Genomic DNA, 27,957 nt, shown 5'->3' with positions numbered 1-27,957 from the left:
CGGGCAGGGCCTCTCTAAGAGCAGGCTGGCTCTGGCTTACCTGGTGGGCTCATCGAAGAACATGACTGGAGGGTTGTTGACCAGCTCCAGTGCAATGGCCAGGCGCTTCCGCTGGCCGCCTGACAGGCTCCCCGTCCGGGTGTTGGCACAGGACAGCAAGCCAAGTGCCATCAGGATCTCCTTGACCTGGGGAAGGTAGAACCAAGGCCCCTTTAGGAGCTGCCCTCCTGGTCTCTCTGTCCACCGGGGCCTACATGCAAAGCCTGCCTGCTACCCACTCTGGTGGACACATGTCACCAGTCCACCCAGGGACCTGCAAACTGGAGCCACCCAAGTGAGCAGCACCTCCAAGTTCGTGGACAGTGCTGACTTTGGCCAGGGAGGCCGTGATGCCCAGAGGCTGAGACGTGGCGAGGGCCTGAGTCCTTCAGCAGGTGACCCCAACACCTCCACTTCCAGGCCCAGCCCAGAGCCTGGCACAGAGAAATCATCTGGTAAATATTTGGTCAACTGAGGGATTGACAGACATAAAACTGGATGGATGATCAGGCTGCTGACCAGCACAGCACAAAGAGTCACTGTGACCAGTAAATCAAACCACTGCAAAATCCATGGTGCAGCACTTGGCACACGAGGCCTGCTGCCCATGGCCAGCCACCAGGCGGGTGCCGTGCTTATCGCTCACACAAAGCTTTCGATCACAGCCCTGAGGTCACAAACCGTGGGGTCCCTCAGGAAACCTGTTGTGCATGCGTCAGTGGAAAACAGCCTCTAATGGCACTGGATGATGACCAGAGCTCCTGTCCACAGATCCTGGCCCCAGGGACGTGGCTGAGCACTAAGACAGAAACCGTGCACAGAGCCCTCCGTCAGCCCAGGACGGGCCACCTCCAGGTGACTCAGGAGGTCAGCCATCTCCAGTGGGCATGGGCTGGTTCCTGCTGCCATGACCAGGTGAACCCTGGTGGCTGCTGAGGCCTAATGGGGGCTGCCTTAGAGCTCTCTCCAGAATTTGCCCATCCTTGTCCTCACCCTGGAAGGGCAGCCCTGCACTGGGCCCCTGCAGCCACAGGGAGGGGACCCCAGGACGCCGCTTCTTGGGGAGATGAGGTCACCCGAAAGGAGGACTGTACTTTTGAATTATTTATGCACAGTCAGTGCAAAGTGGAGCTTTGGTGACAAAGAACCAGGGCATTGCTGCTGGGCAGGTTCCAGTCCTGCTCTGCCTCTCCTGCTGGGGGCCTGTCCTTCTGCCACCCACCACACCTCCACCCCGAGGCCAGCCCTTGTCTGCAACGTGGCGCAGCAGTGGGGCTACGCAGGCTGGTGTCAGAGACGGGCCAGAGGAACGGTGGGCTCTTGTTTATGCGCATTTGCCTAAACAAGCAAATAAAAATCCCTCAGTGCTTATAACTCAGCTCCCCTGGGGGCCTTGGTGACTGCAGGCTTGGCAGCTGCAGAACTGCCCTCGGAGACCTCTCTTGCAGAAGCAGCCTGGTCAGAGGGATGGCCAGGGCCGAGGCGCCCTTTCTGGGAAAGGAAGGCTGTGAATAGCACATTCCGCTACCTGCTAGAACATTCCATCCCATTGTGTTTTTATAAGACAAAAACAACGCCACCCAAGTACAGAGGGGGTTGGGGGGAAGTGAGTCAGGGTGTGGAGCCAGCTGTGGCTCTGCCCTTGAAGCAGAGCTGCCAGATGGTTCTGGGGGCAGGAGGCTGCACTTGGCCAAGAGGACAGGGTGGGCACAAACCGGGCCTCAGGTGAGGAAGATCTGCAGGGCACAGAACTGCCTGGGGTCCTGCAGGGATGGCAGGTGGGCGCCCTCTCCACAGTCCCCCCAGCACACAAGGTGGGGGGTGCCAGGGTCCTCGGGGACAGTCAGTCAGAGGGCCGGGGGCCGTCCCTGAGTCACCTGTGCTCTACAAGCCAGCTGAGACGCTCAGGCGTCCTTCCCATCTGCGTCCTAGGCCCGGCCCACAGAGGACACGCAGACGGGAGTCCCTCCTCCCAGGAGGCACCTCCATTCTCACAAGGTGCCATCTGTCCCTGGTCCCTTCCACTCTGGCAGGCAGAGTGGGTTCTGTGGCCCTCCTGGAGACGCTGACAGGAGCCTGGATTCATGGTGCAAAGTTTTGCGCCATCAAAGACAGAGCTGGTGCGGAAGGCAGGGGGGCCCAAGGGGCAGGGCTCGCCATGGACCCTCCTGTTGGCTGAGGTGTGCACTGCCCACCAGCTCCCTGGGGAAGGCCCGCAGAGCCACAGCGGGGAAGGCTGCTGGCCTGGGGTCCCCTCAGGGAAGAGGCGAATTCAGCTGCCACCAGGCCCGTGGCAGGAGTTGGGCCTTACATCCCGAGTCAAAGAGGGAAGCTCCGGGTGCTGGGGGAGGAGGCCAGGGTTATCCAGGGCCGAAGGAGCTCCCATGTGCTCAGATCAGCATCACTGCTTGGCCCTGTGGGCAGCCACCCCCGGGTCCTGGCTGCTCCCCCTCACACCACGACCCTGCACCAGGCCTGTCCTGGGGAGCCCCTCTCCCAGAGGCTCACCCTCGCCTTGTGCTTCCCCCACGCCCAGGGTCAGTGGTCATTCCTGCAGCTTCTCTGTGCAGCCTCTGGAGCTTGTCACTGTGCTGGAGACAACTGTCCAAAGCGGCCCATGGGGCCCCAGTGAGGCCACTGCATCCAGCAGGTTGACTGCATTTCTGGCCTCTGTGGAAGGAGGGAGGCTGAAGGACGAGGGTGACCAGGTGTGAGAGGTGCTCCTTAGGCCAGTCCTCTGGCCGCTGGATGAGAGGCACTTCTTGACTCTGCAAAAGGAAAGGCTCTGCCTCATGGCGCCTCCAGCTCTTGCCAGTCCTACTCTGGGCCTGCAGCTAGCTGATGGCTTTCCTCCTGGAGAGTGGAGAGGGCCAGGAGGCTAGAGCTGGCCTCGGGACAGGCCGTCCTGACACTGGGTTCTCCTCTGTTCTCTCCCTGGAGCCAAGACTTTCCTTCTCCATCTCAGCAGTCATGCGAGTCAGTCCAGTCTGTGTAACAAAGAGCCCCATACTGGGGCTTAAACAAGGGAAGGAAGGAATCCTCTCAGGTTCTGGAGGCTGGAAGTCCAAATCAAGGAGCTGGCCGGGCTGTCCCTCCTGGGGCCTCTCTCCATGGCTTGCAGATGGGGTCCCCTTGTCCTCCCAGGGTCAGCCTCTGCGTGCGTCTGTATCCTGGTCTCTTCTGAAGACACCAGTCAGTGGACCAGGGCCACTGATGACCTCACCTTAGTCACCTCTGTAAAGACCCTGTCCCCAAATACACTCAAATTCAGAGGGACAGGTGTCGGGGCTCCAGCACCTCTGGGGGACTCAGCCCATAACCCTCCTCTTCACGCAGACACAGCTGCGGGGAGCATGAGGAGTCTGCTGCCTAAGCCACGCACTCAGAAAAGCCCGGAGACCACAGAAGCTGACCGCTCTCAACCCTCCTGATTGGGCCCCAGCCTGGGCCTGCTGCCTCTGTGGCCCCTCGTTCCCCACGTCTCTGTTCTGGGCTGGACTGGTCCACTTTCTTCCCTTCAATCTCAGAACCGGGCTCCACGTGGGACATTTTCCAGAGCAACGAGGCATGGGTTTACTTCTCAGAAGTGGGTTCTTGATCCTGTCCCCACGACCAGGGACTGGGATGGCCCAAGAGTCTGAAGGTCACCATGGGGACCAGGGAGGAAGGAGCCCCAGGCGCGCCCAGAACATTCTTTCCACACCCAGGGGGTTTCGCTCGGCTTAGCGGTAACTGTTCTGCCCAACACAAGTGGCAACGGCACTCGTGGAGTTGTGACCAACACGTCCTCAGCGTGTCTGACTGTCCCCATGACTGTCCCAGCTTACACCCAACAGGAGCAGCCCCTCGTGCCCCTGGTGTGGACCCTGCCAATCCTGCTTTCTCGGCTGCTGCCCTGTGGCCCTGAAAGGTGGCAGAAGCCAGAAGCAGCTTATAAAAGTGGGATTTATCTTACACTGAAAATCCAGTGGTCCCAGTGCCAGAGAAGGAGGGGCTTCCCTGACCACGAGAACTGGCCGGTGCCTCCTGGGAGGGCTTCTGGGGCCGCGGCTGGCCCTGTGCACCTGCACCCTCCCTTGTCCTCGGGTGAAAGGAAGAAAAGCAAGTGACGAAGGGAGAGAAAGTCTCGGGCAGGTGGGTACCTGGTCCTCCCTTCCTAAAGGCTGGCCAGCAACACGCAGCACCCAGCTGCTTCTTGCAGTTGTATGGGGGGGGGGATGGTTATTTTTAAACCAGTGACTAACAGCTTCATTGTTAGTGTTTTATGAAAAATAGTTCCCTGCAAAGTGTACTGAAGGGCACACTGCTGGGTCCAACGTGAAGCTGGCCGCTTCAGGCCCTCAGTGCTGAGCCTGTCACTCCTGGATGGAGTCCACACTGCTGCAATGCCCCACCGGCGCCTGGCTTGGTCTCTGGCTGCTGCAGCCCACGCCCCGCGCTGGGACGCCCCCTCCCACTCGGGAGCAGGAGCAGCAGGGCAAGTCCAAGGAGGGCCACACCCAAAGCCCCCTGCACGCTACCAACCGGCTACCCAGGCCTCCTGGCCACACACCGTCCCAAAGCCACACTCACCATCTCCCTCCTGCCTTCATCCTTCTCCTGTAGCTTCAGATGTGCTGACACCTGTGGGGACAAGGACAGTGTTGTGGGTGGCCAGCACCAGGGCGAGCCACATCGGGCCATGTCTCTGGGCCACCTGATGGCTACAGGAAATCCCGGAGGCCCCGGCTTCCACGTCCCTTAGCTTTGGCAGGGGAGCAGAGGGAATCTGGGGGCTCTGGTGTCCCAGGTGGATTCCCTGCTGTACCCATGAGAGAGCTGGGTGTGGGCGACAGAGAAGGGAACCCAGGCAGCAGGCCTAAAGACGGGCAGCAGGGACCCGTGGTGTGTTTAGGAATTCCAAGCCACCTTTCATCAGCCAAGGCTTGGAATGATCCACGAGGGGAGTCACACCCCAGGAATTGGCACGAGCCACTCAAGCGATGCCCCTCTGGCTGGTGTGCACTTAGATCCTGTTACTATCCCAGCACGGGGCCCTCTGCCACCTGATGAAGCCCTGTGTGGGAACTGCCATGCCCAGCGTCAGCATCCCCTGTCTGGGGCAAACCCCAGGCTGCGTGTCCTGGTCTCTCTGCAAACTCCTAGGTCCTCTGTGCCCAGGAACGAGCATGCTGGCCAGCTGGACATGCAGGGCTCCCCAGCCCAGGCCATGCCCCCTTGCCCACAGACACTCAGTGCCGGCAAGATGAATGAGAACAGCCCTGCCGCGTCCCCCGCTTTCCCCACAAAGCAGCCGGGGAGCAGGGGGGTAAATCTGAAATCTTAGCCTGTCCCTCTCTGCTGAGTTAGGAACCCTTTGAAATCACAGGTGACACCGTGGGGCTGCCACTCACTGACGCCTCTGGAGGAGGCTCCGCCCAGGGCCCACCAGAAACCCCTCCAGTGGGGACACCAGAGCAAGCACTGCATCTGCTGGTTGAGAGCCAGCAGACACGGCTAAGAACGTCCACTGCGGTGCTTGGAGGGCTCCACCCTGCTGGGGACCCTAGGCAGGGACAGGAGAAGGCGGGAAACCACGAGCACTAAGTGAGCGTGATGGGCAGCCACAGCGGTGGGCTGCTTTGCAACCTCCTTTCCGTGGGTGGTACTCAGGTGGCATCTGCTGCCCACAGATTAGTGTAGCCGCACTCACTGTGCCTGGGCCTTTGTAAAAAACATGCTGAAGATGGGTGCGGTGGCCCTTGTCTGTAATCCCAGAGGCTCAGGAGGCTGAGGCTGGAGGATCATAAGTTCAAAGCCAGCCTCAGCAACTTAGGGAGGCCCTAAGCAACTCAGCGAGCCCTGTCTCAAAATGAAAAATAAAAAGGGCTGGGGATGTGGCTCTGTGGTTAAGCACCCCTGGGTTCAATTCCCAGTACCAAGAAAAAGAAAAAAAAAAATCAAAAAAACAGAAACCAACGGCCCTGGGAGCCCAGAGTCCTGGCATGTGGTGAGGTCATGGATGTCCAGAGTACATCCAGGCTCTTGTGGAAACCCACTGTGCAGGCGCCACCTGCACAGCCCCCATACTGGGCTTGTGGGGGCACTAAGTGAGGACTTAGCAGGCGTGGGAAAAATATTGACTGGGTGCAATGGCCAGAAGCAGTGGGGGAGTCTGGGACCACACCTGCCTTCCCACACCCCACTCCCCATTCGAGCACGCCCTGCTAGATCTGCAGAAACCGAGCCATGCACGGCGGGAGGTCGAGGAGGAGAGTTTCTGGGGTCAGGTTTGCCTGCAAGAGCCGTGTGCCTTCCCAGCTGGGTGGCTCTGGGCGGCCCTGCTCCACAGCTGGCTTCCTGCAGTCACACATCTGGTGAAGGCTAGAGCCACATGCATGCTCAACAGGCACTCAACGATCACAGGCAGGTGAGACGGAGGGGACCAGGTGAGCTGCAACTTGGGCCAAAGACACAGAGTGGCTGATGGAAGCCAACTCCTTAGCCCACGGGGAGGAGGACTTGTGGTTACCATGGAGACGATCACCCACAGCAGTGACCAATAATCTTAGCAACCTGACCGTGGATTTGCCGAATGTGGGCCATTAAGACTCTTGGTGGTGGGGATTTGTTTTCCATCCAACTGTCCACACAGCCAGCCTGGGGCTGGACTCCACTAGAGAGAGGGTGTGACTGCAGGGGCCTGGAAGAGTGTCCACCCACGTGCAGCTGTGCTCCTAATGCAGAGGGGCGGGGGCGGGGGCCTGCAGCACAGGCAGGTGGGCAGCTCACCATCATGGCCTCCTGCACGGTGAGGTGTGGCAGCAGCATGTCATCCTGCATGATGTAACAGGACACCTTCCGGAAGCAGCGCAGGTCGCGGGGCATGCCGTTGATGAGCACTGCCCCCTTCATGCCGGTCTCCCTGCAAAGCCAAGGAGAGGGGGCCTTCAGGCTGGAGAGGGGTGAACCAAAGAGGAGGGCCTCCCTGCCAGCCTCTTTCCAGCTGGACACAGAGGCATGGGGGGCAGAGAAGGCACCATGCTAACTGGGACGGACCATCCAGGGAGAAGGCGCCCTGTAGGAAGAGTCACACGGGAGAGCTCCTTGGGACCCGCATTGTGGCCAGCAGAAGCCGCTGTGTTTGTTTCCCCTGCTCCTGATGCAGAGGGGCGGGGGCTGGGGCCTGCAGACTGAACACAGCCACTAGATGGACGTACCCCTGGGCTTGCAGGGTTAGTGAGACTGGCTTCTGCCACCTGTGTGCAGCACAGGCCGCAGCAGCTGCCCTCAGCTAGAGACTGCCGTCAGGGAGGGAAAGACACCGAAGGCGCCTTGGGCTCAGAGGTTCAGGACAGCCAGGGGGACGGTCCTTCTGCAGGGGGAGCATTCCCTGCCCACAGGTGAGCTTCCAGAACCTCCATGTGCTCATGTCAGGGAGAGGGGCCTGGTCCTCGCAGCACCCCTGTCGCTCATCACCAGCCTCCTCCTGAGGACGCAGCCGTGCAGCCCTGCCTCCCAGAGCCCCGAGAAGGGGACAGCACGGGCACTGGTGGCACCTCTGCAGTGGCCTGAGGGGGGCCTCCCTCCCTCCAGGCCTTCCCCAAAGCCCGGCTCGATGCCCAAACCCCCTCGGGTCTTCCAGGAGCTGTGGGGCATGACCAGAGGGACAACAGCCGCCCTCGGGACACACTCCACTCTCCACGCCCCTCTCAACACTCATGTGGAGGGTCTGGTTCCCAATTTTAGATGTGATTGTCACAGGCAGAGTTTGTCATAAGTTAGATTTTTTAAGAATCCTAGTTTCTAGTACGAAGGAGTGATTCAGAAGCTCGAAGGAGGAGGTGACATTTGCCATTTGTTTCAGTAAATGAAATGATTATTTCAGGAGTTCCCTGGTCCACAGGTCTGCCTAACCTGCAGGTAGTAATGAACTCTGAATATACCATGTTTACTCCTATAATATACCTAGTGCTCATGATAAATTAATCAGGGAAAGCGATAAGCAATAGCTAATAAGAAAACAGAACAACTACAACAATATACTACAGTAAAATTTTGCCAGCGTGGCCACTCTTGTACTTGGGGGCCATGATCAAGTGAGATAAGGGTCACTTGACTGCAGCTGATCTGTTAACACAGATGGCTACAAAGTGACTAATGTGTACTAATGTATACACTGGACCAAGGGATGAGTTTCATCCTGGGTGGGACAAAGGGGATGGCAGAGACTTCATCAGAAGGGTGTAAATTAAGTTTTTATGAACTGTTTCTTTTTAAAATTTTCCACTTAATATTTTTGGATCCTGGTGGTGTGTCAGGGAAGCTGCAGAATGCAACACCCTGGAAGGAGGATTCCCACTGCTACTACCCGCTGCAGTTACAAATGGAACCTGCAAGAACCAGGACTGGCTTAACAGAGCATTTTAACACTGTAAAGAAAGATCCGGTTTCCTAGTCATGCACCAATGAATGACATGGGACACAGCACCAGGGACTCTGATCACCAAAGTTGCAAACAACCAACAAAATCACAGCCCAGCCCAACAGGGCCCGTTCTCCCTCCCAGCGTGCACCCCGTGTGCTCTCTCGTCTTCCTGCTTCCCCCTCCCCAACCTTAGCCTCCTGCTTCTTCCTGTCCCAGAAGGGCCGGCCAAGGAGGGCTTCCTGAGGAGCCACCTCGTTCAGCTGCCCAGCCTCCTGGTCCTCCACTCACCTGCGGCCGTCCGCAGTCCTCGGGGGCCCCTGCCTCCCTGCACTGTCCCCTCACAGATCCTGAAGCTCCCCAGGGAGTGTGTGACCAGAGCATGGAGGAGCCGCCTCTGGACAAGGGGACGCCCCAGTGATGGGAGGCGGAGCAACAGTACTGGGGACCTGGCTCTGCTGGTGGGGCTCGCTTACCTGTATCCAGCCAGAATGTTCATGAGCGTGGATTTCCCAGCCCCAGAGGGCCCCATGATGGCCACCAGCTCTCCACTGTGGAACTTGCCGGAGATGCCTTTCAGAAGGGTCTTGTATCCTGCAAAAAGCAGACTGTGTTCCCTTCTGTCACGGGGCGCCTGGCACGGTGCTCACAGAGGCTGCAGCAGCTAGCCTGACGCCTGAGGCTGGAGGTGAGCCGCTCACACAGGTGCCAAGCGCTGTGCCCTGGGCTGCAAAACGGACCTCAGCGTCCGAGGCCTGGCCTGCCTCCCTGACTGCGTTCCACAGGTTATAATCGTGGTAACAGCCGCCAGCACCACCCAGTGCTCCAGGGTTGGCACGTCCCCCTCCCTCGTCCAGCGGCCGAGGTCCACCACACCCCCTCAGAGCCACAAGTCCCAGGCGCCCCCAGCGAGGCACCAGGCCCGCTCGCTCCTGCCCCACAGAGGTGCCACATGCCGGTGTTCATTAAACAATCCACTCAGCATTTCGTTTACAAACCACTCATATTGTATAAAAGTATGAATTATCTAGATACAACTTACTGATAAATAGTTGCTTTATAATCAATCAATAGATTATTAATCCCTGAATTAATAATTAAAAGAGCATCCCATTGTGCACCCACTTGCAGCACTTTGGCATCTCTGCCAAATCGCCCACCCAGGAGCTTCCTAAGGGATAAAGCTGCGTGTCCCAAGAAAAGCCACGCAAGCTATTCCTCAGGGGGGTGCTGGATGTGCTTCGGAGGGTCAAACAGAGCCGGGATTCACGGGTAGACGCCCCACCAGGACACATTCTCGCTGCAGCACTGATGGGATGCACCTTGCATGGCCAGGGCTCCTGGCCCACGAGGTTCCAGCTCCCACAGGCACCGTGAAGGGGCTCGAGAGGTGGACGGGCTGGGGACTTGCTGTCCATCAGCAGACTTCCGACGCACTACCAGAGCCCCACCAGCATTGCTCCCTGCTGCCCTCCTGCCTTGCACATCTGGACACTATACATTCCAGCTGTCACCAGGTGCCACCTTAATTTGGACAGGGAGTCCCTGAGGCCTTGTTTAGCGAGGCACAGAGAAGCGGAAGTGAGAGTCGGTGGTGGCACTGCCACTCCGGCTCATTAAGGACAGGAGGGCAGCCATGGCCCCAGGAGACCAGGGAGCCTCCCAGCAGGAAGGGCCCAGGGGCAAAGGGAGGGGCAGAGGGGAACTGGAGCTGCACAGGGACCACCCTCGAGGAGGACAGGCCAGCTACACCAGCACTTGGGAGTGAGGGGGATGAATGGGGGGCAGCCCAGCTGCCCCTGCCCTCAGTGGAGGGCCAGGGAGGCACTGGTGGGGGCAGAGACCCTCCCTGCACAAGGCCATGCTCTCAGCACAGCAGCTCAGCAGACGGAGCGCTGGGAGAGTTGTGCTTCCAGGGGACCCGCGTGACATCATCAAGGGAGCACTAAATGCCACGCAATGCCATCTCCTGCCTCAGTCTAGGGTTGAGGTTACTCCCGGGCAAACCTTTCTGAGGCTCTCTCCTCTTGAAGCCGGGCAGTCCCCAGCTGGGCCCTGCAGGCCAGCAGCAGCCTGAGCATGCAGAAGGTCACTGAGACAACTTCCGCTACTCGGAGCCCTGAGCATGCAGCAGGGTCACGAGAAGCCACACAGAGCCCAAGGGCAGTCTGCACGTGGCCATGCACCCCTGTGGGCAGCCTTGTGCCTCAGGGCTCTGAGAAGGCCTGTCCCCCAGCCAGCAGGCAGGGTCCATCTGTCCACTTGGGCATAGTCTCAGGGCCCTCTGCTTTAGCAGTGCCGGGGGCTGGCCTTCAGCCTGGGCTCCATGCTGGGGCACCAGATGACATTACTGGTTGGAGGAAGTTCTCACAGGCTGTGATGTCCACAGCCAGAGCCCAGGGGCAGGATGGGGCAGGGAGATGGGGAGCGTCCAGCCTGATCAAGGGAAAGGCAGCCAGGGGCACAGACAGGGGCCTCGCCATTGAGAGCCACCCCACTGGAGTTCCAGGCCCGTCCGCAGTGAACCGAGGACCTCGACGCAATCTGCTGGTAGCTCCCCCTTGGGGCGGGGGGGCGGCGGGGGTTGTGGTTCTAGGGTAAAGGGCTGCGGGTCACTCGGGGCACAGGTGCTCTCTATGGAACTGCATGGGGTCCAACCTGGGAGAGGAGCCCCCGGGGCCTGCAGGCATCTGAAGGTAGATGCCTGTTCTTCCTCTGTTCTCTGAGAAGCATCTTAGGGGACACACACATTGCTAAGTGGTGGCAGCAGGCTGCACACGTGCCCCATGCTGGAACACTGGGCATTGAGACAGGGTTTCCTTAGTTGCGCCTTGGGTATGAGCTATGTTTATGTCATCAGCAATCGGGAGAGCTGTCCAGACCCGGGTCTCCATGACCCTGAGAAACAGAAGAGCACGATGCGGAAGGTGGAGGAGGCTGCTTCTCCTAGAGCCTGGCCGGCCTCAGGGAGGCCCTGTCGGAGCCCAGGCACCCGACCACGGCTCCAACACACTTGATCTGCCTCCCAGCTCTGTCACTGTCCCTGGGGTGCTGAGAATGCCAGACCCGTGCGGATGTGACCAGACTGATTCTACATCACAGGTCCTGAGCGGGTGTCCTGCCTGGCACATATGGCTGTTAAATAGGTGTCTGTGGAGCTCCAAGGCAGAAGGTGAGCCCTTGGCACAGTGAGCCCAGAGTGACAGCCACCAATGGAAGCCTGGCCCCTTTCCTCCTAGCCAGACAGCCCCTTCAGGAGGTGAGGCAGCAAGACAGGCCTGGGGCTCTGCAGGTCCAGCTGCCTGCCCAGGACAGTCACAAAGGAGGGGCCTCCTAGAAGCCCTGCAGCCTTCGCTCCAGGGTGGAGCAGATGCCGGGAGCCTCAGGCAGAGCCCAGGGCTGTGGGTTTCCATGCAGAGGAAGGCACTTATTTTCCCCCAAAAGAGAACTGTTTCCTCCCTTGGAAATGGAGCCCACACTCCTTGGCCCACACAAACAAACAAGGATCACAGATGGACAACTGCCCCCTGCCCCACCCCCAGCCTTGAGCCTCAGCAATAGGATGAGTTGGTTCCAGGCCGGGGGGGATTTCAGGAAGCCTGGGGAAGCCGGAGGCACCCCTGCTTCCACTTCCTACATTAGCTACAGCACTTTACAGGGACAAAGGAAACCTGCCGACACCTACAAAGATTCAGGGCACACAGCCTTGTAACTCAGGGTGGGGTTCCCCCATTTTGTAGAAATGTGGCCTGCAAGGTGTTACTGAGCTCCCTCACTCAGGGCCGGGTGGTAGCAGCTCATCATTCTGTTTATGCCTCACAGAAAGCAGAGAACTATGCTGTCCATCTACTGCAAACAAGATTCAAGGGCTCAGAGAGGGTTAATGAATGTCCTGGACCACACGGCAGGTCAGCAGAGCAGCCAAGGTTCCAGCCACTTCAGCCAACCCCTGCGGGTCTTCATATCAGGGCCATGAGGGCCTTGGCCAGCCTCTGCAGGGCAGTTTCAGTCCCAGCAGCCACCTCCCCGCTCCTGGGAGCAGGCTTGTTTCCACTGGGTAACCACACAGGACTGTGCGCCTAGCCTGCCGTTGCCACATGATTAACAGAGGACAGGAAGAAGTGCCTTTCTGCAGAAGGAAGAACCACTGGGTGTGGGCAGGGCGCTTGCAGAGCTGAGGAGGGCACATTGTGAAACTCAGAGGCCAGAACCCCCAGGCCCTGGGGCTCTCTGCTTGCACCTGGGACCTCATGCTCCGACCTTTCTCCATCCACAACAGCCTTGGGTAAAACCAGAACTCCTGCCAGGGTGTGGGCTCATGTCTGACCCTTCTCCATCCACAACACCCTTGGGTAAAACCAGAACTCCTGCCAGGGTGTGGGCTCATGTCTGACCCTTCTCCATCCACAACAGCCTTGGGTAAAACCAGAACTCCTGCCAGGGTGTGGGCTCATGTCTGACCCTTCTCCATCCACAACACCCTTGGGTAAAACCAGAACTCCTGCCAGGGTGTGGGCTCATGTCTGACCCTTCTCCATCCACAACACCCTTGGGTAAAACCAGAACTCCTGCCAGGGTGTGGGTGCGTCTCGCACCCCTTGGGGGACTGGGCCCTGATGATGTGAAAGGCCAGCGCTTGCAGGAGCTACTCATGATGAAACTGATCCTGGGCCACAGGCCACCGGCAACAAGGGCAGCAGGTGGATACGCTGCGACAGCTCACCAGCAGCCTGGGTGGAAAACTGGGGCGCTGTTGAGCCCCCTGGGAGCCATTAGGCCCCGATCCTGGCTACCTGCAGAAATAATAAGCAAGTGACTCCCCCACTTAGGTTGACTCTAACAAGCTGCAGCCGGGGACAGCTGCGGTTTCTAGAGCACCCCGGGAGATCAGCTCAGACTCTGTTTCCCAGTCGCCAACAGAAGTGGCGTCTCCCGTGCCTGGGGCCAGGTGAAGTGGGTACCCTTAGAGAAGCAGGCCATTGTTCTGTGATTGTGCAATCGTCAAATGGCACACTGGAGCGCAGGGTCCTGACCTCTCCAGTAATTAAGTGTGCCATAAACAAACTAGATGAACAACGGACTGTCACCCCTGTTCAGAGCTCTGCCGGCCCAGGGGCTTCACCAACACATCTCCACACGCACCAGCAGCCGGCAGAGGTGGCCAGGACAGGTGAAATTCCTCCTCCAGCCTCATGGCAAGGGGGACATCCCTGCACAAATAAGGGACCCCGCACATGCAGAGAGGCTCGGGCTTTTGGAAGAGGGAGAGGGAGGGGGAGGGGGGGAGAGAGAGAGCGAGTGCGTGTACGTGAAAACAGCGAGAGCACTGCAGAGCTGCCCTCGTGGACTCATGCACCTGCCGCCCCGTGCACCCATTGGCCAGTGCATCTGAGATGGACTCTTAAGTCCTGGCCTGTCGTTTCTCAACAAGGGACATTCCCTCCCATGGTGATGATCAAGCAGACTGTCCAGCCCACCTCAGCACATAGGTGTACCTGGAATCCCCTCACAGATGCCCTCCTGCCAGGAAACACACGGCCGCTGGGACCCCACCACGCACCCCAGGTGGGTCGTCAAGATTCTCAAGGGAAGAGAAGGGTGGCCTGGGGAGAGCGGCCGCCTCCGAGCGGGTGAGGGCTGACTCTCCAGCGCTCTGTGTGTTGCTGGTCTAGTTTTTCCTTCCTGCTCCTTGGCTCCTTGCAGAAGCCGGGGCTGGGCTGTGTGAGGAACCAAGAGGGGAAATAACAACTCCATCTGCTTCCCCGTGTCACCCAGCACCACCGGTTGGCGAGTGGAGAGGCTGGAGGAGGGGTTGTAGGTTCAGAGTGTCCAGAACACCTGGCTCCTTGGCTGCCTAAGGACACTGCCACACAGAGACCTGCTCTGCTCCTGCAAAAGCACAGTTCAGATGTTCTGGTGAGCTCTGGAACCCTTTAGAGCCATGACCACAACCAGCAGGAGGCCTCGAATATACCCTCTCCTCCTCCTCAGGGCCTCCATCCCTCCCCAGAGCCACTCCAGCTAGGATTCACCAGGCATGAGTCAGATATGGCTGGAATGTCTTTGGAAGCTGAGGGTAATTCCAGGTTTCCTATGCAGACCTCCCAAGGGTCCCGACAGATGGCTAGGGATGGGTCATCCCGTGCGCATATCCGACGCTTTACAAACTGTGATTTTTTTGAGGCTAGGCCCAGCTTCACCACCACACAGAGCATGGACCAAATTTCCCCAACTGGAAGCAGGTCTTCATTTCACATAGATGTTTTTCAGTTATAAAGAGGTGATAAACACAGATCACTATTTTTAAATGAACGTGCGTCTGTAACTTTTTTAAAATGGCAAATCTTGCACGGCATGTTCACAGAATTCTGGCACCAGGCATTTCCCAGCTCTGCCAGGCAGGGCCCACCACACCCCATCACACACACCAAGGACCCTGGCTGAGGCGCAAGGAACTGTTTTCTACTGACACTTCATTTCTTTGCAGCGAGGTAGAAATCATAGCCAGAGAGTCCCGTGCTCCAGATGAAAATCAATGCCGACGTTATGTGATGAGGGAATCACAGCAATCAGGGACTGCTGGTCTGGTTAGCACCAAGATACTTCCGGCCACTTCCAAGGTTTTCATGCTGGCAGTGGCCAGTCAGTTGCACCATGAGAAAAAGAGGGCAAGTGGGGCTGGGGAGAGGCCATCTGCACTGTGTAGGGGCTGTGGGTGGCTCAGGAGAGGGTTATCACCACCAAGTGCACTGTCTCCCATGCACACCGGTGGTGCCTTTAGAGTCACAGTGAAGAGCTCAGGTTGGCCCGCAGGCATGTGCTTCGTCCGTCTTAGTAACCTTTTCCTCACTTGCTTTGAGGGACTCGGTCTGAACTTGGGGCTGGTGCTTGGCCGTCACCACGGAGGGGGTCTCTGGATTGCATTTCAGTGGCCAGTCTAATCAGGTCCTGTGTGGGCGACATTCCTCGGCCTCTAATTAAACACGTCTTGACCTCTGCAATCCTCCCGCTGAGGGAGGCAGTGAGCACAACAGGGATGTGGCCAGGCCTGACCCTCCCTGCGCTGTCTTTTCCCAGGGCGGCTCTGGGCCTGTCACAGCAGCCTTGGCAGCAAGCTCCAGGAGAGGGTGCAGGGCACCCAGCACACCAGTCCCACCCGGCATCAGCTGCAGGCACAGGTGCAGGGCACCCAGCACACCAGTCCCACCCGGCATCAGCTGCAGGCGCAGGTGCAGGGCACCCAGCACACCAGTCCCACCCGGCATCAGCTGCAGGCACAGGTGCAGGGCACCTAGCACACCAGTCCCACCCGGCATCAGCTGCAGGCACAGGTCTACTGATGCTGTGCTTGTGGTCACCAGTCCCGTGTCTCTTTAGTAAGAGTCAGTTGGCAAGGAGGAGGCCTCAGACAAGGGGCGGAGTACGAAACCCCCAAGACCCCCTGGAGTCTCCCTGGAATTGGGAAACAGCTCAGCCATGGCCTGGGCCCAGCTGATTCTGTGGCCCCCAAAGTCTCCAGTGTCCGTCTCTGACGTTCTGCCTCTAATTAGTTGTTTGACCTTGAGCACTTTGGTTTTCAGAACTGTTTCCTTGTCTGCTAACAAGTGTGGAGCCCGCACTAACCTGAGGGCATCTGTCAAACAGGCCTGAAGCGCTTCATGGAGCCTGGCCACACGGTGCTCAGTAAGTGGTGGCAGCACGGCGGCTACCAAGCGTGACACCAGAGGCACACTGGAAAATGCAAGCGACAGATAATGAGGGCAAAAGGTCCCTCCTTATCCAGGGGACAACAGCTGATGGGCATGCCCCCAGGAACAGAGGATCCGGCTGTGCCCTTCAGATCAAGATGCTTCCCCACGAAGCCATTCCTGGGGCATATGCCTCCCAGGAGCTGCTCTGCCTACAGGGCTGTCGATCTCGGGAGAATCCTGTCCCGACACCCAGAGCTGACCTGCACCTGCTGTATCCAAGAGAACCAATCTCTCTGCGGGCCAGTGTCCTGCAGGAACGCTGACTGTGAGGCTTCCCTGCTCAAGGCCACCTGAACTGGCACTCCCTGGCCAGCATGCTCACCACTGCCCTGACGCTGATGCGAGACCTGGGCCCCGCTCAGCGTGGGAACTGCAGCACAGCTGGAAGCCATCTGCACCTGTCTGCCGGGCAGCGTGGCTCCCATCACTGTCACATTTTCATCCTTCCAAAATCAGAACTGGTCTTCTTCCAGGCTTCTGAACCTGGCTACAACAACTGAGAAAAGATCCTTCCGATTGTCCAAATATACCAACGGCACCGATACGGTTGCCAAATGATCTCCCGTACCACATGCACCTTACCTTACTCTGAGACCCTCCCGGCAGTGCCGGGTTCCCCACCCGAGGCAGGATGGGTCTGGGATGCCTGTGTTGGCAGAGTGAGCGCGCTGCAGCTCCCTCTGCTCCTCGGGGACAGCGCAGACTGTGGTTCTCCAGACCTTTTCCTCCCTCCCCAAAGTGACCTCAGGGCCCACAGGTCAAAGTCCACCTTCCTGGACACCCAGTGGCATTTCCTTCTTACCACCCCAGCTTCTCCCCAGGGCCCGGGGCTTCGCCTCATTTTGTCTCATGATGGGGCCGAGCTCCACCGCTGGCCAAAACACGCCTTGTTCTGCACTCTCCAAGTCCACAGGGGCTTTGGAGCTGACGACAACAGCGGAAACAAGGCTTGGGACGTTGGGTTTCATGACATCAAAATGGACCTAGGGTACCAGAAAGGCTTCTCGGTCAGAGGGAGCAAGAACTGAATGAAGACACTGGCATTTGTGACCAAATGTGCAAATGACACATGGCCCATCTGCCACCCTCAGCAAGTCTTGGGGCAGGAGGTCCACTCTGACACAGGAGAAGGGCTGACTTGGTGTATCAGCCTGACAGTCCACTGGGCGCAGCCGCTGCCCACTCGGGAGGCCGCTGGATAACAGAGCAGCAGGCTGTTCTGTGCCTCGGGCACCACTTCAGTGCACTAGGGTGAACAGCTGGCCACGGCTCCGGGCTGCTTCTTCATCTTGCTCCTTAGAGCCTGCTGGGATTCAGCCTCCTGGCTCTGTGGTCTCCTCATGATCAGCATCCCCTGCACCCCACTCGTCTGTCCATCCTTCCATCTGTCCATCTCCTGTCCTCTCCCTGCCCCTGTTCCTTTCCCTCCTTGGCTTCTGGTCTCCTCGGTTCACTTCTGAGCAGAAGCCCCTTCCCTCTTCCCGCCTGCTTGGATCCAGGTATTTTGAATGGTGCTGGGCACAGACCGGCATCCAGACACAGGCAGGGAATGGCCGCATCAGTGAGCACCTGGGAATGGCGTCCAGTCCCGTAGGCCCCCCTGCCCCGGGTTGTGTGGCCTCCTCACTTCTAATCCTGACAGCAGCAGCTGGCCTGTCCACTTCACACCCCTCACTGCCCTGCTGACCAGGGGTACAGTGATGTCACCAGTGAGAAACTTTCCTCTGTGCCCCCAGGAACCAGGAAGTCCATGTGCTACTCGAGCTTCTAAGCTCCCGTGTCCCCGTCAGGGGTCCTCACCTGGGGCTCGTGGGCATCTTGACATCCGCGCCTTCCACAGGGGCCTGGGCCTCTGGTTGTTCTCCTTCCCACCCTTTGGCCCAGTGCTCAGCAGCCCCTGGAGTCTCCTGGACTCAGGCAGGCCGTGGACCTGCTGGGGAACTGACCGAGTCTCACCAGACGCCACAAGGCTGGTGTCTAGACTCTAGATGCTTCTCCTGCTGCTCCTCTGGTTACCTCCATCTCCCGGGCTGACGTGGCCCAGGTCTGCTGGCACTTGGACAGCATGCTGGGACTTGAGTGCTCTGCTGAATGTCTTTCCGTGGGCCCTCCCCAGTGGTTCCTGGACCTTACTCACCCCAGCCCCACTTGGCTTGGATGAGACTGGGGAGAAGGGCTTCCCTCTGAGGCCTGCTTAAACCTGTCACCGGAGCAGGGTTAAAACCCAAGTGGCAAACCTTAAAACCCAGAAGGGCCCATGAGGAGGAGGTGGGTGCCAGGAAAGTGGGGAGGGTGACCCCAGCCTGCAGCTGCCAGGCCAGGAGGGTGTCCTTGTCCTCCCAAGCACCTGGTCTATGAACAGGGGCTTGCCTTGCAGACTGAGAGGGACCAACGCTAGTTAAAGAAAGACACGCTCTAAGCTGGTCAATGAGGGTATTTCCAGTCCCAAATCCAAACTCCGAAAGAGAAAGCAAAGCAAGCAGAAATCTAGCACATGCGGCCGCAGGCACAGCGGCTCCTCTGAGCTCTGGAGGCAGGATGTGGCTGAAGACAGCGGGCTCCAGCGCCCCCATCATTATTTACGTTGATGTGATTCTCCAAACAGAAGGTGGCAGCCAGCAGCTGCCCTGGCCCAGGCACTCCCAGAGCTGGAGGTGCCCTGAGAAGCCCTCGCTCACACGTGGCACCTCTGAGAAGCATTCTGGGGACGGGACCACTCAATTTCCACTCTCAGTGCCAGGGAGGGTACTTCCCAGGGGAGGGTGCCGTGCCATCCCCCTTTGTGGCCTCCCTTCTTGCTCTGGATCAGGTGGGCATGCCATGACACTGCATCCCAGAGGTGGATACAGTGACCACCCCATGCTGAAGCACCGTGCAGGAGACCTGCTCACCCCAAGAGGAGGCCTGGCCTGGCCGCCTGGCACCACCAGGGCTGCAAGGTGGATTCGGAGCCTCTTCTGGCTCTCTGCCTGGTCTCCACTGACTGCCTCCGACTCTGCAAGCCACAGCCCGGGGCTGGAGGCCTTCCTTCCCCAGACAGCCCTCCCAGACCTCTCTCACCACTGGCCTCAATGTTCTCTGCCTCTCCCATCTGGTCAGGGTGCCTCCAACACACCTTGGCCAGTGCAGCTCACCCCATCCTGCCTGTTCTTGGAGCGGCTGTGTGGCCCCAGGAAGTTAATGAACTTGACCGGCCATGGTTCAAATCCTGTATCTAGTCCTTACACATCATGGGGCTGGGGTCCTCCATGTGCCTGAGCTGGTCCCTCCTCTGTAAAATGGTAGGCCAGGAAGACAGTGGGATCCCGGAGCACCTTGCACCTGGCTGGGCCAACATGCGCACAGCTCCTGCCCTGTCCCCACATGCCGTGGCCATGCCTCCCTCCTCCAAGCTGCCGGGCTGCGGACGCCTCCTTGTACAGTTTGCCCAACCCCCTGTTACCACTCGCAGTCAGAACAGTGGGCCCTGGAGGCAATGGATCCCACTTCCCTCCTGGTGGGTGACAGAGTCCCTGTGCCCCAGAAAAGAGTAACAACAGGGCAGCAGGGGCTGCGGTCAGGACGAGACAAGCCCTTGGTGGCCCAGACCCTGTGTCCTGCACGGAGCGAGGGCAGGTGTAGGGTGCACGGCGACACCCCGTGTCATGACCCTGCTCCTGTCTTACTATGATTTCCTTGAGGTCTGGGGGCCTGGTGCCTCCGGGCTGCAGGGAGAGTCGCCCATGCACTGCAGGTGTGGCCCTGGCCCATCTCTAAGCCAGCCTTGGAGCAAGAAGGGAGAAGCACAGTGGCCTGTGTCACTTTCAGGTCAGTGGGAATGACTGAGACAGTCCTGCTGACGGCACCGCGTGAGTGAGCTGGCACAGCAATGGTCCCTCCCACGCCCGCTAACCGTGTGTGTGTGAGGATCAGCAGTGGCCACAGGGCAAGCCAGGACTGGCCTGTGGAGGAGGTGGACATTCCTGGGAGGCCCCGTGCGCCATCAGGGGTCCGGTCGGTAGTGTGCTCCTGGGTGCAGAAGCAGCACTGAGCACTGGCCCCCTGGCAGCCTGGGCCTCCTCTGTGGGCACCGCAGGAGGACAGATCACGGATGCAGGCAGGGCACACAGCCTGAGCCTGCTTTGACCCAGTTATGAGGCCTCCAAATGTGACAGGGGGCCAAGGTCCCCGAGGTCCCCGCTTTGCCCCAGCCCAGGTTCCTGTCTGCCACGGAACGTGGTGTCCGGAGGTGGCACCAGGCTCAGAAGCCCACAAGGAGCCAGCTGATAGGGCAGTGCTCCTGCTCTTCAGTCTTGTCTCCTGTGGCCCTTGGTGGCCCAGATCCTGTGCCCAGGTGTTCCCCAGCACTTGTGTCACCTCACACACACACACACACACGCGCGCGCGCGCGCGCGCGCGCGTCCTGTCCTCCCTCACCAAGGGCTCTCTGTCCAGTCTCCTGCTTCTTCCTCCCAGGTCCACCTCTTATTTTGCTTCACAGTCACAAAGGGAGATGGTGACAGGAGGGAGGTGAACCGCAGCCAGGTTCCGTGGCCTGTGATGAGTCCCCACCACTCCACCGCCCACGCACGTCCCTCAGTTAACCCTCCTCACGTGACTCATTCTCCCCACAAGCCACGGGACACACTTTAAAACGCCCATCTCACAGACAGGGAGGCCGGGAACCCTGAAGGCTCCCCAGGGCCCTGCAAGTGGGTGGGGACCAGGACTGAGCCAGCCGTCCCACGTTCCCTACAGCAGGTTGCGTTGGTGAGTGTGAGGACGAGAGGGGAGGGAGCCTGTGCCGACCCCTGGCCTGGAGACACAGCCTCAGCCCCTCTGCAGCCCGGCACCCTGGGGCCTTGGGCACTCCCGGCCCCCCCACGTGCCACCGCCGTCCAGAACCCTTCTACTCTCCTGCTTTTCTCCCTTCATGTGTGATGCTGGGGACAGACCCCAGGGCCTGGCACATGGGAGGCAAGTGCTCTGCCCGGCCCCACCCGGCCCTCGGCCTAAGGGGCCTGGCGGATCTGGCGAACTCTGGGACCTGAGGCCCCGTGGACCCCACAGTGCACCGTGGGCCCCAGGATTTGCTGGTTTCCACCCCACAGGACTTCCCCGCTCTCGTTGACACTGTGACTGTGCTTGAACTCTTCTCATGGTCCCAGCTCAGTCCGGTGGCCTGACCAGGGCTCCTCGTTCACTCTCCGTGGACAGCATGGGTCCCATCAGGTCTGCTGTGGGAACCTGGCGCTGTGGGGAGGCAGTGCTGGCTCAGCCGCATACACCTTCACCTTGGCTTAGTGGAGCCACAGGTGTCTGAGGTGACCCAGGCCTCGGAGCAGCAGGGCAGCACCTGGCTCCACACCCCCACACTGCGCCAGCTGCCTCTCTTTCCAAATGTCCCTCCCCCATGCGATCCCTTCTTTTCTGGCATTGATTTCCTCGGCTACCACAATAAAATGCCATACAACTTGTTGATTCAAACAACATAAATGTACCCTCCAACAGGCCTGAGCATCAGAAGCCCTAAACCGAGGTGTCAGGGCTGCAGGTGCTCCGGGCCTCTCAGCCCTGAAAGGCTGCAGGTGCTCTGGGACTTGTGGCTGACCCTCCAGGCTCTGCCTCCATTTTCTTTGGTGGGATCTTCTCCCTGTGTCTCCATATCAGTTTCCCCTTCTCTTCTTATGTAAATCCTACCTTGGTTTTTAGTCTACCAGAACCCAGGACGATCTATCTGCACATCTCTGTATCTTCTCAACAGCATCAATTTGCAGGTCACAAATTGATGTGACATACCCATGTGGGGGGGGCGGTCACCATTCAATCCCCATTATTGCTATTCTGGTCCAATATCTCACTTAAATTGTTACAAAATATGACTGAGTCTATAGTCTCCTGTGGTGCCCTGAGGACTCTGGCAGGGGTGGCTTCCCTGGAAGTTCATTGCCATCTCTGCCCACCATGCCACTCTGCTCCCTCCATGCTGAATGCCACAACTGGCCTGTCCACCGCTGCTCTGACACTCCCTCCTCGGCTGCCAGGCACCGTGTCAGAGACCCCCAGGCCAGTGTCAGGACCTGGGGCCACGCAAGTTATGAGCCATGGAGGCCAGACTTTGCAAAAATACCTTGCTTATAATAATAAAAAAATAAAAAATTGTTAATAAAGAAAAAGGCTTTATCCCCATAATGAAAAGAGGAGAAATTTAAACTATTTTTACCCTGGAAATTACTCAGATGGCAAAAGGAGCAAGCTCACCAAGAAGTGAGAACAAAGTCAACAGAAGTCCTCGGAAGTTGACAGTAGTTTCCCTTTTGCACCCAGAGCACGCCTGTCCAGTGTGAAGTAGATCAAGGCTCTGGTGGCACAGGTAAGCTCCTATCAAATGGAGAGTCCTGTGGCTCTGACTGCAGGACTTGTTTGGTTTTTTTTGTACTGGGGATTAAACCTGGGGTGCTTTATCACTGAGCCACATCCCCGGCCCTTTGTATATTTTATTTTCAGACAGGGTCCTGCTAAGTTGCTGAGAGTCTCACAAAGTTGCTGAGTCTGGCCTTGAACTTATGGCCTTCTGCCTCAGCCTCCGGAGTCACTGGGATTACAGGAGTGTGCCACCATGCCTGGCATCTTTTTTAACTTTTAAAAAATTTTTGTTAACTTATTCTAATCCAGCTATAGAAAATTTTTCTATTGATGGTAGAAGGTAAATCGTCTCACTCAGAATAAAATAAATATACACATATAAGATACAAACTTACATGTAAAAATACTGAATGTGAAAAAAAAGGGGGGCTACTTTAAATTAACAATCTCAGTGCTGTGGTGGGAGTGTGGCTTGGGCACAGCACTTGGCTGGCACGCACAGGACGCTGGGGTCCATCCCCAGCCCTGAACTTTTTCTTTTTTAACCTGGACCTTGCTCTCCAGGCCATAACATGGGCAGCCAGGACCACCAGAGTCTTGCAGGTTTCTCCTAGCTTTACGAAATGCTGTCACTGGCAACACGACCGAACACGTGTGCGCTCAGACCCGCCATCAGGAACACACACCCAGTCACTGCGTCTCACGGTTACTCTCTCGCTCTCTGCAGGGCAACTGAAGAAGGAACTAGATCTCCCGGAGTTAGATGCTATCCCTTTACCCCAGCGCAGAGAAGCTGTGACGGCAACTCTCTCAGTCCCTGGAGCAAGCAGCCCTGTTTTTCACTTGTGCACGTGGTTGAAATTATTTTGTGGAATATTTATGATCGGACAAAGCATCAGAACCGTTTTGCTGCCCGACAGGGATCTCAGGGAGGTGAAACGTGTCTGGATGGCTATCCGTTCCCACTGCGGGTTCCATTTCCTCTAAAGAAGCTACTTCTCCCTCAGCCAGCGTCCAGGGGCGCCTCTCACCCCGTTCCCACCCTGTGTGTGCACGCTTAATCAGGAGTGACCTCGCTCCCTTCCTCCTGGCCCCAGCCATCTCCAGGGGCCAAGCCACACTTCCTGTCGGCAGTGTCCCTAGCCTGCCCGCCTCTCCAGACCCCCTGCAGGACGGTTCTGCGTCTACTCCAGGCACTGATGGAGAAGCAGGCCAAGGGCACTGGGCAGCACCTTCCCTTCCTGCTGCCCCCCACACACATCATGTCCAGCAAGGGTGGGCCCCAGGAATACCCCAGGAAATACACTCCACTGCTCACCGTCCCCAGGGTCTGGCCGTGAGGTCAGTACCCGCCTGCACATTCCCGGCCTTGTCCTGGCCTTGAGCTGCTGCTCTCTGCCTGGCTCTCAGGGGGCTTCTATTTGCGTGTCTAGACTCAGGGGCCTCCCTTCACCTCCCTCCCACAAACAGGAACCCTGCTTCAGTCCTGTTTCTGCTTTGAAATCTGTCCCCTCCTCCGGGCTCTTCCTGTCCCATGGTGGCCGGGGAAGCCACCTCGCCTGCTCTGGATTGCAGGATGTGCAGCAAGGCCCATCTACAAACAGAAGGACACTCTTGCCAAGAAGACTGCTTCCTGCGGCCCCTCGAAGCTCGTCCGGATCAGGACAGTCTCTCCCCCACTTCCCGAGCCTCCTATATGGACGGAATGAACTCTGGCCACTCAGTCATCTGTATCACTGCAAATCCCTGACCCAGACTCGTCTCCAAGTCCACGGAAAGGCTCGACCTTCTAAGCAAACGCTCCTCTCCAAAGCCCTGGGACCCAGAGGCCTACTTCACCCTGCCTGCGCCCTGGCACAGTGCAGAGGTGTCTAGAATCCCTGGGAGGCCCCCGAGGCAGCCCTAGGGAGCACAGGGCCCAGCAAACGCCACCCTCACTCCAGCTGCCCCACTCCTAAGCTGGGCCTGAGTTCCACAGGGTGCCTGTGGGCAGAGCTGGCTGAGTGACTGGGGCAAGCTGGACACTGCAGTCACAGGGCGTCTTGCTTAGAGGTCACTCGAGCAAGGTGGCGGTGGTCACGGTGGAGCCTGCCTGCCCCTACTGGGTCTGCCTCCAGCCAAGCCACACGCCCTGCACCTGGACTCCTCCTGCAAGCTTGTCTTCTTCCCACAGTCAGCCTGTGTGCAGATGTCCTTCCCCAGGGGGGAGGTCACTCTCGGTCCATGCTGGTGTCTTCCAGGCTTTCTGTGGTGGGGAATGGGTGTCCTGGAAACAGTGCTGACCTTTAGCGGCAGCAGCAAGAAGACCCCACAGCACCCAGCACATGCTCCGTCAGTGTGGCCACATCCACAACCAAAGGACAATTTTTAAAACTAGTGAATTATGATCCTTGCCAGTAGGAATCCACATCACTTAGTGAGGAAAAGCTCAAGCTCTTTACCAGGAACAGAGAGGACTGCAAAGCTAGACAATAAGGTAAACAATATCACAAGTTAGACTGTGGGAAGTGTGGTGCAGGAGGGGTCAAACGAGTGTCTGGCCAGCAAAGTGCTGGCTGTGTGGACAGTGGGGTCTGCTTGTCTGTGGCTCCGGGGATGGAACTCAGGCCCATGTGGGCACATGCCAGGTAAGTGCTCTACCATTGGGCCACACCCAGCCCCTGTCCGGGTCTCCCATCTGATCCCAATGCCAGGCTCTGCGCTCTCATGATGGCGTGTGCAGAGCATCGAGAGGCTGGCCCCTTAGGTGCCTGCTAGAATCTGGGACAACAGAGGCCCGGGGCTGGCCACTGCATGCTGAGTACCCGAGAGTCCCCGTGGCTACTCTAAGGGGCTCTCTTCACCCTGGGACGACCTCAGGCCCTACACATGACTTTGTCACCTACAGGGATATCTTAGCTGAAGAGAGCAATTTTTCTTCTGTCAAAGACAAGGAAGGTTTACGGAAAGGAAATAATACTGCCAGGTTAGAGGTGCACCCCAAGCCTCCTCCCCACCACCTGTCTGCACGGTGACTGACAGCCCTGTGACAGACATCTCTCCATCACACGACATTCCCCCATGGCAGCCTCAGCACCAGTTCTCAGTGCCAGCTCCCAGTACTAGCTCTCTGTCCACATTCCACAAAGCAACTGGCCAGTGGATAAGTTGGTCAGTGACAGAGACTGCAACGACCTTATTTGTGGGTGGGGACAAGGCGATACAGATCAGCTGGGAGGAAGCTTATCATCTTCACCCACCTCCAGGTGATGCTGCAAACCAGCACCCACAGACGCACAGAGGGTGAAGTGTGGCTCTGGGTCGCATGGACTCTCCTGAACAAGTGTACTGCCAATTGCCTTTCTGTCCTGTTACCAGCATCTGAAGCCTGCTGTCCCCAGATCAGCACGCTGGGGTCAGGACCCTGGAAAGGAAGGGGCCCAGGAGCTCTCCAGATTCACAGGGGGGATTCCTGCTGAGCCCGCCCCACCCTGCATGCCCTCCTCCTGCCCAGTGCACCTGGTGGCCACGGGTGGTGCAGGTGGCAGGCCTGCCGTGTGAGAGCGAGTGTGGCATGCTCTGGTCCTGACTATTGGCTCTCCCGGAGGGCAGAGGAGGGGTGAGATCGGGGTCAGTGGAGACAGGAGGAACAGCGTGTAGTGAGCAAGCACGGTAAAGTCTCGAGTTCACTGAGGGTGGCCGTGGCCAAGGAAGCCGCCAGCTGTTTCACATGACCCTGGAAGACACACAGGAGGAAGGTGGGGTCTAGCAGCTGGGGTTGGTCCTGGGGTCCACCTGTCACAGGCTGGGACTCTGAAACCAAGTCATGATTTCTTAGTTAATGAGAGAATGGGCCTCACGTGACAGCTGAGGATGGGGCCTGGCAGGGGGACGGGGCCTGGTCAATGTTGTGCCACACCATGTCTGTCATCTGCTTCCTCTCCTACGTCCTCAGGATTCTTTGCAGCCCAAGATGAGCACACATAGGGTCTCCAGTGCCCTGCAGAGGGCACCACAGGCTTCCAGGGCCCTGGTGTGAAAATGAAATGGCATCCCTTCCTGGGGCTTCGATTCAGAAATGAGATGCCAGAAGCCTGGAGCCACCAAAATGACCACAGAGAAGCCTCCTAGAGCTTAGGCCCCTTGCCCAGCTCCCAACTCTGAAGAAGCCACTCAACCAAGGTTGTCACTTGAGTGCTGTATCTCTCCATCTGCAGCAGGCTGCACTGGAGGGATGTATAGTCGCCAACGCAGAGAGCCACTCTGGGGTGCCCGTCACCCGGGAACTCACATGAGACGCAGCCCCCGGGGCCTCGGGCTGGATCCCTTGGGCTTCACCACCTGCAGCCCTGTGGGCCTGGGCCAGTCCTGAGCACCTCCCGTCCTCTCCTCGCTCATGGGGTGGCAGAGAGGTGCGTGTGGGTGAGCCACCGAGGACACTGCGGGCCCGGGGTTACCAAGTCCACAAGCACCACAAACTCTGCCTCCCAGGGCCGGAGCCCGGACTGTGCACCAGGCTTCCTTGGAGAATGATAACCACAGGGATCCATCTCAGGCTCTCGGCCACCACTGGTAGGTTATTCTGTCGTGAATAACTTCCTAAGAAGTAGGCTGGTGTCTATTCACACCTCAGGTTGGGCACGGCCTCGCGGGTGGGGATCATCGCCCTTGGAATTTCCTCCTGACAGGAGCGGAGTAACCCACGTGCTGTCCAGCGGGGCAGAGATAAAGAGGGGTCCACACCAGACTCCCCCTCTGGAGCCCACATCCCCAGCCGCAGCACCTCGGTGTCCTCCACTGAGAGAGTTTAGCTAAAAGGCGTGAGGCCTGGAATTGTTTCATCAAAAGAAACAGAGAAAATGACAAACCAGCTCAGAGCACAGCTTGATTCTTCGTAAGCTTTTTTTTATTACATATTAACTTGGAGTCACTGCAAAGAATGGGAAACGCATTTTCTATCAACAACAAGATGACAGGATTGACGGGAGATAACTGCAAATGCAGGAACTACACGTGGACAGCCCCCACTCGGGTGGCAGAGGCTAGGCTCGCCTGGGCACCCGCACTGCCCTTGTCCTGCCTCAGTTGCCAGTCAGAGCAGTGGGCACGGCAGCCTCCATGTTCTGGCATGAAAATCTAGCCACAGACTAAAATACACAGCCGATAAAAATCTCACATCCTCCTAAAATGACCTACATTAACCTCCCTCATGAGGCAGGTTCTGAAGTGTAACGCTGCTGCGGAGCTCTGTTTCAATGGTGGAAATTTCCACTCTGCCACTCACAAACGTCCATGCTTAAATACAAATAGTCTCAAAGACACAAAGCTCATCACCGAGTGACTTGGACGTTCTCAAAAGCCCTCCAGCAGGGACGAGGCTGCAGCTACCTGTCTGCCACCTGTCTGCCACCTGTCAATGCGCGACTCTTACACAAGAGG

The 27,957-nt window shown here is 58.2% G+C and overlaps 1 protein-coding gene and 2 long non-coding RNA genes across 4 annotated transcripts in view; 2 read left to right on the top strand and 1 right to left on the bottom strand.

Annotated features, from left to right (window-relative positions):
- Positions 1–27,957, bottom strand: part of Abcg1 (ATP binding cassette subfamily G member 1) — a 58,409-nt gene that overhangs the window by 14,063 nt on the left and 16,389 nt on the right. For both annotated transcript variants that reach the window (XM_005323465.5, XM_078044689.1), the window contains exons 3-6: positions 8,920–9,037; positions 6,811–6,943; positions 4,612–4,662; positions 41–186 (exon numbers count right to left, since the gene is read on the bottom strand). In XM_005323465.5, coding sequence (XP_005323522.2) covers positions 41–186; positions 4,612–4,662; positions 6,811–6,943; positions 8,920–9,037 — 448 coding nt within the window. The remainder of the gene's footprint in view (positions 1–40; positions 187–4,611; positions 4,663–6,810; positions 6,944–8,919; positions 9,038–27,957) is intronic.
- On the top strand, positions 4,038–9,443 carry LOC144376516 (uncharacterized). Its single transcript, XR_013437072.1, has 2 exons — positions 4,038–4,173; positions 8,340–9,443. It is a non-coding gene; the product is annotated as an uncharacterized LOC144376516 (long non-coding RNA).
- LOC144376517 (uncharacterized) lies at positions 11,307–12,749 on the top strand. Its single transcript, XR_013437073.1, has 2 exons — positions 11,307–11,615; positions 12,266–12,749. It is a non-coding gene; the product is annotated as an uncharacterized LOC144376517 (long non-coding RNA).

The sequence above is a fragment of the Ictidomys tridecemlineatus genome, chromosome 3 (assembly GCF_052094955.1).
Source record: "Ictidomys tridecemlineatus isolate mIctTri1 chromosome 3, mIctTri1.hap1, whole genome shotgun sequence".
Lineage (NCBI taxonomy): Eukaryota > Metazoa > Chordata > Mammalia > Rodentia > Sciuridae > Ictidomys > Ictidomys tridecemlineatus.
This window is presented reverse-complemented; position numbering and strand designations above follow the sequence as displayed.